The sequence below is a fragment of the Somniosus microcephalus genome, chromosome 25 (genome assembly GCF_052327205.1).
Source record: "Somniosus microcephalus isolate GS21.2 chromosome 25, FLI_Smic_1.0, whole genome shotgun sequence".
NCBI classification, from domain to species: domain Eukaryota; kingdom Metazoa; phylum Chordata; class Chondrichthyes; order Squaliformes; family Somniosidae; genus Somniosus; species Somniosus microcephalus.
In genome coordinates this window covers 19,381,829-19,393,969 of record NC_141011.1, presented here as the reverse complement: position 1 = coordinate 19,393,969, position 12,141 = coordinate 19,381,829, and the positions used below count along the sequence as shown (strand labels likewise).

The window sequence follows — 12,141 nt, the reverse complement described above, 5'->3', positions numbered from 1 at the left end:
CCCCCCCCCCCCGCGTACCCCGCCGGCCCCGACTGATTACGCTGAGCGTCAGCGTAAGTCGTGCGCACGACCCCCCGCCGACCCCCCCCCCCCGCGGACCCCTGCCGACCCACCTTCCGAAATCCGAAATTCTCCTTTATCCGAAACTCGGCTGGTCCCGAGGTTTTCGGATAAAGGATAGTCTACCTGTATTACTTTCCAAGGCAAATCTGAGCAATCTGTCATTGCGTATCTCCGGTTCTAATATCAACTAAAAATAGTTTTCGAACAAATGGTTACATTTATATCGAACCTTTTCAAATAATAAAACCTCCCAGGGAGCTTTACAGGAGGAGCAGTGGATACTCAGCCAAGAAGTTGGAGAGATGGGGGTGCTGAGCAAACGTTTTCAGGACGGAAGTACACCGTTCCACACTGACGTGAAGCAGAAATAGTTTTGTCATAGTGCGATGGCATCTACAACCTATTGCAACAACCTCACAAGCGGGAACTTATTTTGCAGAAAATAACGAGAAATATGAGATTTCAGGCTTCATTTGTACCTCTTTAATTACATTCCCTTTTTAGGATATTTTTATTTTGCCCTAGTTCCCCGGCATCGTAAGGTAGCTGATATCTCAGGCATGTACTGAAATGTTCTTGATAATATGCAACTTGAAAACATGTCCGGATATTATTTACGTATTGTCTTTGGCTGTCTATATAGTGGAAGCAGTCTGTGGAAAGAAGGCTGAAAGAGCTGACAGTATTTGGTAATCCACTTGAGTGCGTCATAATGAGCGCTCATATTTTTCAGGCATCTAACTAGATACGTCTAAGACTTCCAGCTGTATTTTTTAGTAATGTTGATCTCGTAATACAACAGATATAATGAGGTTTTTTTTGCAAAGCATTGGTTTCTGCCACATTTCTCAGTGTTTGTGATTTGAATTGCTTCTCAAGTGCACCCTGTAATTTAGGATTTAAACAAAAGCAGTCTTTCAGAGGTTGCAATCTAAAGACATCATTAGCGTGCACTTCAGCATAGAGTAACTCTGACTAAATGAGAACACTTGTGTGTGGTCTGGCAGCTGTGATTATCCAAACTCTCTCTTCCAGTTTCAGCCAGCTTAACTAGTACTATTTATTGATCTTCCCTCCTCCAGCATGCCAATGATTGCCTGTACCAAGGGCTCCTTCTGCAAAATGCATGAACCACATTTATAGTTTTCACACTGTAATCTCATTGCGATTAGGGAACAAAAACAGACAACTGGGGTACCCACACCTCACCACTGACTTTGAAACTTGGTTACTACTTGGCACCCCTCTAACCCATCTCCACTAGTAATTTCCATCTCCACTAGTAATTTCCATTAGGTACTGCCAGACTCTCAATTACATCTGCAGTAATCACTTCTAAATGCCAATCTGGTTGTGTCTGCCTGTCTGACCCAGCTGCTGTTTGTGCTTTTTCCAATGTTCTGTCTCACAGGGAACCAGTTACCCAATATGGGAAGCCATGTTGCTAGGACCTTGCCCCTCAACCAGAAATGCTTCCAGTTACTGTCAAAATCCAGAATTGTATATCTTTGCATATAAATAATTAATATATTTCTAATTTATAGACATTTATAAATAGAACATATTACATGTGGAGCAGAGGAAGAGTTTTTTTTTGTTTTCCTTTGTCCTTATGAGGTACGTAGCTTAACTGCAGCGTTGTCGTAAGTGTTTAGGCTTTTGTCATGCAACCAAATACAAATGTTTTGCAGGCCACCCCCTAGTATATCTTGTATACCAGAGCCGTGAGAGAATCTTCTGCAGATTGTTGTTGGAGCCAGTAGTTTGCACCAATTCTTCACTCTGTAGATATTGATGTGGTCTTTATAATCAATAGATTGCCTCATAAGCCCTCTGTCAGACTGGAAATGTGATGCTGTACATAAGTGAATTGTTGTCAAAATAAAGCATGTGCTGACTTTCAGTCCATTTTATAATTTCTTTGTGATTCCTAGATTTTAACTGAACTGGAGCACAGTGGAGTAGGTCGAAACAAAGAGCAAAGTGCCCGAATGTTGGGCCACTTGGTTTCAAACGCCCCTCGCCTTATCCGCCCATATATGGAGCCTATTCTCAAGGTAAGTGAGAGGGAATGACATTTCCTACAGTGATTATTAGTGTAAAAAGATAAAATTGTCATTGAAAGTTTAAAATTGTTTTGTATATTGATGTTCTTTAACAAGAAAGAGTACATTATTAGATGGTGGGGGGTGGTGGAGGGGAACTATATATTTGTTCTCAAGTGATTGTGCTTCCTCCCAGGCCTTAATCTTAAAACTGAAAGATCATGATCCCAACCCAGGTGTCATTGTCAGTGTCCTGGCTACAATAGGGGAACTTGCCCAGGTAAGGTTGATATTACAGCATGGCTACTTCTGTACAATACAATTTATTGCATTTATGGACCAGAGACTTAAATCCAAAATGTGCAATGTAATACAGGTCCACAATCCCTTATCCGCAATTCCGAAATTCGAAAAGCTCTGAAAACCGAAAGTTTTTTCGTGGAGCGTCACTCGTGTGCACGACATGACCCGAGTGGCGCCAAACATGACCCGACGCGGCCGATGCTTGACCCACGCAGGTGTGAGGCGTCAGTTGTGCCTCAGCGCTGCTACCAGTCACACGTGCGTCTGCTGCTCTCTGATATTTTTTGTTATTTTGTGATTTTGAGTTTAATTTCACTGTGAAAATGTCAAAAAGAGCTGCAGATACCCCTACCGTTCTGAAATCCGAATTCCGAAACACATCTGGCCCCAAGGGTTTCGGATAAGGGATTAATAACCTGTACTGTTAGAATGAATTTGAATTATGTGAGAGGATTACACTGGCAATGAAGTGTAATACGTGGGAAAAATAAAGAACAGACAAACATGCATTTATGTAGTGCTTTTCACATCCTCAGGATGTCCCCAAGTGCTTCAACACCAATGAAGTACTTTTGAAGTGTAGTCACTTTTATTGCAAGTAAATGCAGCAACCAATATGTTCACAGCAAGCTACACAAATAGCAATGTGATAAATGACCAGTTAATGTGTTTTGGTAGTGTTGGTTGAGGGAGAAATGTTCGCTGGAACACATAAGAACATAAGAAATAGGAGCAGGAGTAGGCCATTTGGCCCTTCGAGCCTGCTCCGCCATTCAATGAGATCATGGCTGATCTTCTGCTTCAACTCCATTCACCGGCCCTATCGCCATATCCCTTGCTGCCCTTACTAGTCTATCGACTTCTGTTTTGAATATACCCAATGACTGAGCCTCCACAGCCCTCTGGGGTAGAGAATTCCAAAGATTCACCACCTTCTATGTGAAGAAATTTCTTCTCATCTCAGTACTGAATGGCCTACCCTTTATCTTGATTGAGGCTGTGGCCCCTGGTTCTAGACTCCCCAGGCAAGGGAAATATTCTCCCAGCATCCACCCTATCAAGCCCTGTAATAATTTTGTATGCTTCAATGAGATCCCCTCTCATTCTTCTGAATTCAAGAGAATACAGGCCTAGTTTACTCCATCTCTTCTCATACGACACTCCCCTGCTCCTCTTTGAATAGTGCCATGTGATCTTTTTATGTCCATCTGAACAAGCAGATAGGAGTCTCGGCTTAATCTCTCATCTGAAAGATGGCACTTCAGACAATGCAGCACTCCCTCAGGACTGCACTGCAGTGTCAGTCTAGATTGTGCTGACGTCCTGCAGTGGGGCTGGAACAGTGTCAGAAATCTTGGCCCAGCGTTAATGTTGTAGGACTGATGAGCTGTTGATATGTTGGTGTTTCATGACTGGTTCACTTAACCAGCCATTGTGACAACAAAGGGTAGTTTTGTTATTTGCTATTTTCTTAACCAGAACAGGGAATTTGTCAGAAACATGCCAGCAGAATTGGAAAACTAGATATTATCAATTTATCAATCAAAATCTGCTATTTACATGTTATCATTGAGTTACAGAAACAAATCAATTTTTGTTTCTGGTGGATATTTTGGTTGTCTGTTAATCTTTCTGGCTTCATATGTATGCAGGATCTAAGAAATTTGAGAATTAGTTGATATTCTAAAATTTATTCAGCAGTACTTTTTTTTTGGCTATTTGTAACTGCCAGACTTTCAGGTTTTTAGCTACATTTGATCTGCAACATCATATAAATCAGGCCCGTGTACTTAAAATGCCCTTGTAATTGCAAAATCATTTGCTCTATTGGTAAAGGTATTTTGCTGATTTTCTAACTTGTCAAGTATGTTTCTTGAAGATAGAATGGTGACTGGCCAGTTGTAAGATTGAATGTTTAACGGTTGGTAATTGCAAATCAGTTTATCAATTGATAGCTTTTTTTAATTTGAGGAGCCTTACAGTCAGTAATGTTTGTTCCTGAAGGTGAGTGGACTGGAGATGAGAAAGTGGATGGATGAGCTATTTCCTATCATAATGGACATGCTTCAGGACTCTTCGTCACTTGCGAAAAGACAGGTAGACTACGCTCCTCACCCGTCTATTTATATTGTAGCTGTGCTTCTTTGCAATAACAATCTAAATGACTACGTCACTAGAGTGTTTGGAAAGTTGAATACTAAGCGTTTTCATTTTCTGTATATAGGATGGTGATTTGTGTACGTGAGAAAACAAAACCAGCATTAACCTGATGACCTAAGAAAGTCTCTTAAACGCTGAATATTCAGCCATGGGTATCTAGTACTTCGAGTGCTAAAATGGTTATCCTATGTGCTGATCCAGCGTGAAGTAGAAACATGGTTATTCCAGCTGCAAAAAGTGCAGAGTAAACTTTATGAAGAAGCCCCCTTGTTTAAAATCTTTGTAAAGTACAGTAGCGTGTTCAGCAGCCATTGGATCTGGATTATGTGCTAGGCTACAGCTCTTGTATATGTTGTTGTTTTGATTCCTGAAAGAAGTACAATCTCAGTTTTTGTTTTGATCATCTTCTGTTGGTCATTTCACACTGAAAGATCAAAGGGAAAATTTGGGATCTGATCCCAAATTTTATTCTAATTTAAGATGGGGGGAAATTAAGGTCTGTAAAACTTATTTACATTGCTTCGCACTGAATGTGTCAATGTGAATGCTGTGAAGACAGGCAAAATTGGCATTGTCTTATGGTTCTATGGCCCTGACTTTTTCAACTAAGACAGTGTAATCTGAAATGGCATATGGTTTGCATTCTCACATAATCCACGAGACTGGCTGATGAGTCTTTAATGGGCTGCAGCTTCAGGTGCTCTGGAGGACTAGAACTAGAACTTGCTCTGGAGAACTGTTTGTCAGGTTTCTTTTTTTAAGATCAGCCCAGTTGATGTTCTGGAATCTTAATTCCCAGTTCCTGTTCATTTAACTGCAGGTTCTTGGCAGCATATGAGTGAGAGATTGGTAGAAGGTTATGGGAGAGGCCTGCAGCTGCTCTTCAATTTCCTGCCCCTCCCGCCAGTGCTAGGGTCTGCCAGGAGGCAGGCCTGCCCCGAGGGCGCCTCATGCTTATAATAATGGCCCAGCACCGGAAATCTGGGTGCTCCTGGGCCTGCATAGGAGCAGTGCATTTTTGGGTGTGCTGCTCCTAGTCAGCACTGGAGCAAAGGGGTGGTAGGAAAATTGGTCCCAGAGTCCTTCTGATCTGTCTGGGTTGAAAATGAGTTATTGTAGCAGCAGTTGTCAGCTGATTTCTAATCCTCTGTGTATTTTTATTGCTGCACGTGCAGCCGTGATTTCAAGCAGACAAAAGAAATGAGTAATGAATGTAACTTGGATGGCTTATTTATGTAGAGGGGGAAAAACTGTGTGGTTGCAGCGTATTGGTGAAGATAAAAACGATTGTGCTGTTTTAAGGTTACAAATCCCAGTCTCTCTTTTTTGCTTTTCTTCTCTTACTCGGTCTTCCCCTTCACCTGTAAGCGTAGGTTGATGGGCAGGGAGCTCTCAGACCAGACCCCAGTTGCTCTGAAAACCTTTTTAGCAGATGTGTGACACGGGCTAGGGGAAATTGGAAATCCCTCCCTGCTGGGGGAGCACCTGGCCTCCACTTGGTGCTTCCCCACAGTGACAAGGCAGAGGCTGGCCAACATAAGGTGTATGGGAAAAGCATGAGATTAAATGCACAACCCATGTCCCACCAGCAATGGTTCCATATGTTGGTTTTCGCGACATACCGTATTGCCGCCTTGATTGATTGCAAAGGTAAACAAATGATTTAACGTACTTGGAAGAGAAATTCATTTGTGAAAGAGACTTCAAATATTAGAATTTGGGTAAGCTTGGAGAGATTTTAAAATCTCTATTTTTGAATGTTTAAAAAGATTACTTATTTTAACTTACAATTAACATTCAAATGAAATAATTATTAGGAGGAATCCTACAGGCCTGTCCTCCTCCATTATGTAGAGATCTGTGATTGATTCTTTAAAGTTATAGCGTGGATCTAAAATTAGTTGTTAAATCTTTCCTAATAAAAAAAATTGTCCTTAGCACAGTAAAGCGTGTTGGAGCACCGAAGTAGTGTGAGTCAGTACCTGTGATTTCGCCATACCGCTCTGCCTGATTTTAGCGTTTCATTGTGGAGAAGAGCTGAGCAGAGACCGAGTGCTTCTGTTCCTTCTCTCTTTCCCTCCCCCCCCCCCCCCCCCCCCAAGGAAGATGGAGGAAATCAGATGGAGCATCAACCTACATCACAGTAATATCTTTGCCTATGCTGCTCTGAACCAGCCAATGATAAAGCCCGGGACCATTTTGGTTACTCATGTTGGACACAGTTACAATGTGGCCTGGGGAGACACAGGATTAGGAAGAAAAACAGATTGTCTGGTGTCAAATATTTCCTAGTGTATAGATAGATGATGAAAATCTTGCCCGTTTTTGGAAAAAAAATAAAATTCTAACACTCCTTGTTACAAAGATGTGCAAGTTTGTATAGTGGAGGTTAGTTCAGTCCACCTGCAGATCTCTCTTCTTTGCCTCTTGCTAATCACAGAACCAGTTATGGCACAACATAGATATCACGTCCCTGAAATGGATCTGTGGTGCAAAATCACAAATCTTTGCATAGCTGGTCTGCCAGAAAAATCTTTCTTTTTCTGCCCACTTTAAACGCACTGCTTTAACTCTTACTCTTGCACTTCAATAATTCCGAGTGTGACGCACCGCATCTTTAACATCAGGAGGACCCCTCTCTGCGCTTGAATCAAAAGTGAAACAATTTGAACTTGAATGTTTATGTGGTTGAAGCCCTGCGTTTTTTATAAAATATAATTATGTATAGACTTGCTCCCTTAAGATGAATTTAATAGAATTATTGGAGAACAAATGGAATGTTATCTCTTTATAGACCCATTCGTCAATTTAAAAAATCTTACTCTGAACTTTTTCCACTACCTATATTATCGTTCTAGCCTGTGCTAGTAATTACATCTGACAATAATTAGTACTGAGGAACTTGACATTCTTCAGTAGCCGGGAGCTGTAGCCCATGGATGTTGGCAGAAAAATGTGGGAGACAAGTCAAAACAGAGACAGCTTAAATTAACTGGAGATTTACAGAAAGCCCATTAAACTAATTGAAGGATGTTGTTGAGAACTTGTGTAATCCCCAATGCATTTCAGACATTACCTCTTAAGACCCAGTTTGTTTTGTCGACCTACTGTAAATTTGGAAACTAATTATTTTTGCCCCAAAAGGCTTTCTTTTGGTGGTACTAGATATAGTCCAGATGTAATATGTGTGTCAGCATTTCATTATCTAATTCCAAGCAATTTACGATGGTTTAAATACATCCATTTGTGCCTTTTCAGATGTGATTTACTGTAATTTTTTTTTTAGATGGAGTGCTGTGAAAGATATATTTCAGCATTTATATTAATGTATGAGGGAAACTGCAGGAGTATTTTCCACAGTTGTATCTTCCAGGGGAAGGATGCATGATTTTTTTTAAATGTAGTACATTTAATTTTGTAAAAAAATATATCATTTTTAATTAGAGACTGGTTGCATTTTGTATGTGAATGAAATTAGTGGTTATATTAAAGTTTTTTTGTTGAAACTCTCCCTCCTGTTTCACTGTCCTCCTCCTCCTTTCTGCTTCTTCCTCCTCTCCTCCCTTTCCTCCCCTCCTTTCCTCTCATCTCCCTTTCTTCCTCTCCTCTCTCCCTTTCTTCCTCTCCTCTCTCCCTTTCTTCCTCTCCTCTCTCCCTTTCTTCCTCTCCTCTCTCCCTTTCTTCCTCCTCTCTCCCCCCCCTTCCTCCTCTCTCCCCCCCCTTCCTCCTCTCTCCCCCCCTTCCTCCTCTCTCCCCTCCCTTCCTCCTCCCCCCTGATATACCTATCAATTCATCCAATGAAAAGCGACGAGTTAAGATAGTAACTATAGGTTTTTATTGGCTAAATAACAGAGCCCACCCTCATGGGTGATCGGGTCCAACAAGGAGGAATACCAGCCAGTCGACCACCTTTATACCTGGGCAAGCAGGCGGAGTCATGGGCGGAGTCAGCTGTGGTCAGCCCAGGTATAACAGCGTGACAAGAGGTGACCTTGTGTAGTGATACAACAGTGTAAACAGTGATAACCATAGTGTAACGATATAAACAGTGATAACCATAGTGTAACGATAGTGAACGATAAAAGTGGTTTACCACATTCACCCCTTGTTTAGATTTGAGTCCGGCGGGGTGAAGTGTGCTACCAGTTCGGGTATGTCAGTCTGTCCGGAGGCCTCGTAAGTCTCTCTGATCGGCGCAGCAGCGGCGGCGGTGATGCAGTATCCGATGTTAATGCTGGTGTCTGCGTGGTCGGCGAAGGCTCGTGGGGTTCCGGCATGCCATCTACCTGGGGTGGATTTGGGGGGGTGGTGGGGGGTAACGGTGGTGTCTCAGGGGTGCCCGAGGGTGCAAGGTCTCGTAAGGAGACTGTGTCCTCCCGCCCGTCTGGGTATGTCACATAGGCGTACTGGGGGTTGGCGTGCAGGAGGTCCACCCTCTCGACCAGGGGGTCCGTTTTATGGGCCCTCATGTGCTTTCGCAGCAAGACGGGCCCCGGAGAAGTCAGCCATGTTGGTAGCGAGGTTCCCGTAGTCGACTTCCTGGGGAAAACAAACATTCGTTCATGGGGGGTGGCGTTAATGGCCGTGCAAAGTAGTGACCAGATGGAATGCAGCGCTGCCGGGAGGACTTCCTGCCAGCGAGGGGTTGGCAGGCCCTTAGACTTTAAGGCTAAGAGAACGGCCTTCCAGACAGTCGCGTTCTCTCTTTCCACCTGGCCGTTCCCTCGGGGGTTGTAGCTGGTGGTCCTGCTTGCAGCAATGCCTCTCGCTAGTAGGAACTGGCGAAGTTCCTCGCTCATGAAGGATGAGCCCCAGTCGCTATGTATATAGTTCGGGAACCCGAACAAGGCGAAGAGGTCGTTCAGGCATTTGATGACCGTGGTACTGGTCATGTCTGGGCAGGGGAAGGCAAAGGGGAAACGGGAGTACTCATCAATGATGTTGAGGAAGTACACATTACGGTCAGAGGACGGGAGGGGCCCCTTAAAATCGATGCTCAAGCGCTCGAAGGGGCGGGTGGCCTTGATCAGGCTTGCTCTGTCTGGCCTAAAGAAATGCGGTTTGCATTCGGCACAGGTTTGGCAGTTCCTGGTCATGGTCCTGACCTCCTCGATGGAGTAGGGCAGGTTGCGGGCCTTAATGAAGTGGTAAAGTCTGGTGACCCCGGGGTGGCAGAGGTCGTTGTGGAGGGTCTGCAGTCTATCAATTTGCGCGTTGGCGCATGTACTTCGTGATAGAGCATCTGGGGGTTCGTTCAGTTTACCAGGTCGGTACAAGATATCATAATCATAGGTGGAGAGCTCGATTCTCCACCTCAAGATCTTGTCGTTCTTGATTTTGCCCCTCAGCTTGTTATTAAACATAAAAGCGACTGAACGCTGGTCGGTGAGGAGGGTAAATCGTTTGCCTGCCAGGTAATGCCTCCAGCGTCGTACTGCCTCCACGATCGCCTGGGCCTCCTTCTCGACCGAAGAGTGTCGGATCTCAGGGCCCTGGAGGGTCCTTGAGAAGAAGGCCACAGGTCTCCCCGCCTGGTTAAGGGTTGCTGCTAGGGCGAAGTCGGATGCATCGCTCTCCACTTGGAAAGGGATAGACTCATCCACCGCGTGCATTGTGGCCTTAGCAATGTCTCCCTTTATGAGGGAGAAGGCTGCGCACGCTTCTGCCGTCAGGGGGAAGGAGGTGGACTTCATGAGGGGTCTGGCTTTGTCCGCATAATTCGGCACTCATTGGGCATAGTAGGCGAAGAGCCCCAGGGTTCTCTTCAGCGCCTTTGGACAGTGGGGGAGGGGTAGCTCCATGAGGGGGCGCATTCTTTCGGGGTCGGGGCCGATGACCCCGTTCTCTACTACGCAGCCGAGGATGGCGAGACGCGAGGTGTTAAACACACATTTCTCCTTATTGTAAGTGAGGTTCAGCCGTTCGGCCGTACGGGGGAATTTCTCCAGATTAACATCGTGGTCCTGCCGGTCGCGGCTGCAGATGGTGACGTTATCTAGATAAGGGAACGTGGCCTGCAGCCTGTTCTGGTCAACCATCCGGTCCATCTCCCTTTGGAAGACCGAAACCCCGTTGGTGACGCCGAAGGGAACCCTAAGGAAGTGGTAGAGGCGGCCATTCGCCTCGAAGGCGGTATACTGGCGGTCCTCAGGGCGGATAGGGAGTTGGTGATAGGCCGACTTAAGGTCGATGGTGGAGAATACCCGGTACTGTGCAATCTGATTGACCATATCAGATATGCGGGGAAGGGGGTATGCGTCCAGCTGGGTGTACCGGTTTATGGTTTGGCTGTAGTCGATGACCAGGCGGTTTTTATTGCCGGTCTTAACGACTACGACCTGGGCACGCCAGGGGCTGTTGCTCCTCTCTATGATGCCCTCCTTCAGGAGACTCTGCACCTCCAGAGCTAATAAAAGCTCTGTCCCCGGCGCTGTACCGCCTGCTCTTGGTGGCGACGGGTTTACAGTCGCGGGTGAGGTTAGCGAACAGGGAGGGGGGCGGGACCTTGAGGGTGGATAGGCCGCAGGTGGTATGCGGTGGGCGGTTTAAAGGCTGCTGGTTGTCGACTGTGAGTGGGGGGAGGGGTCCACCGTATGCCAAAGTGACACTTTGAAGGTGGGATTGGAAGTCCAGCCCTAGTAGGACGGCAGCGCAGAGCTGGGGCAGGACGAGGAGTTTAAAATTTTTATACTCCGTGCCCCTAACCGACAGGGTCACAACACAGTAGCCGCTGATGTCTGTAGAATGGGACCTCGACGCCATCGAGATCCAGTTGCGCGTTGGCCGGACAGTGAGGGAGTAGTGGCTCACCGTGTCTGGATGGATGAAACTCTCCGTGCTTCTGCTGTCGAACAGGCAGGTCGTGGCGTGGCCGTTTACTTTGATGTCCATCATGGACTTGGACAGGTGATGCGGGCGAGCTTGGTCCAGTGTGACGGAGGCTAGTGTATGGCTGAGCGAGCTGCTGTAGTCTGTGGGTGAGGCGGTGGTCGGGTCTGGAGGCAAGGTGGCGGTCGAGTGTGGTGGACAAAATGGCGGCGCCCACGAGGTTGAATAAAATGGCGGAGAAGATGGCCGCCCCCACAACTCACATGAGGCACTGCTGGTGTCGGTGGCCTTGATCAAAGATGGCCGCCCCCACGACTCACGAGGGGATACTGGCATCTGTGGCCTTGATGAAAGATGGCCGCCCCCACAACTCGCATGAGGCACTGCTGGCGTCTGTGGCTCTCCCCCTGCAGGCCTTAGCGAAGTGGCCTTTCTTGTGGCAATCGAAGCAAGTCGCGTTTCTTGCAGGGCAGCGCGTCCTCGGGTGTTTCGCCTGGCCACAGAAGAAGCAGCCGGCGGCCCGATCGCGGTGCTCCGATGTTGCAGCCGGTACCGGGGGTGGCGGTCCCGATCGGTTCTGGGACGCCGACGCTGAGGTAGGTCCCAGAGGCGGCGGTGCGAGGGGTATTGCGGCCGGGGTCGGGCCGGAGTCCCAGGGTCGCGCAGCACAGTACCTGGAATACGCCTCGAGGTCCCGATGGGCCACTTCCAGAGAGCGAGCGAGGGCTGCAGTTGTATTCAG

The 12,141-nt window shown here is 46.3% G+C and overlaps 1 protein-coding gene across 5 annotated transcripts in view; it reads left to right on the top strand.

Moving 5' to 3' along the window:
• Positions 1-12,141, top strand: part of mtor (mechanistic target of rapamycin kinase) — a 315,741-nt gene that overhangs the window by 68,927 nt on the left and 234,673 nt on the right. For all 5 annotated transcript variants that reach the window (XM_085966859.1, XM_085966857.1, XM_085966858.1 and 2 more), the window contains 3 exons: positions 1,998-2,120; positions 2,305-2,388; positions 4,416-4,508. In XM_085966859.1, coding sequence (XP_085822985.1) covers positions 1,998-2,120; positions 2,305-2,388; positions 4,416-4,508 — 300 coding nt within the window. The remainder of the gene's footprint in view (positions 1-1,997; positions 2,121-2,304; positions 2,389-4,415; positions 4,509-12,141) is intronic.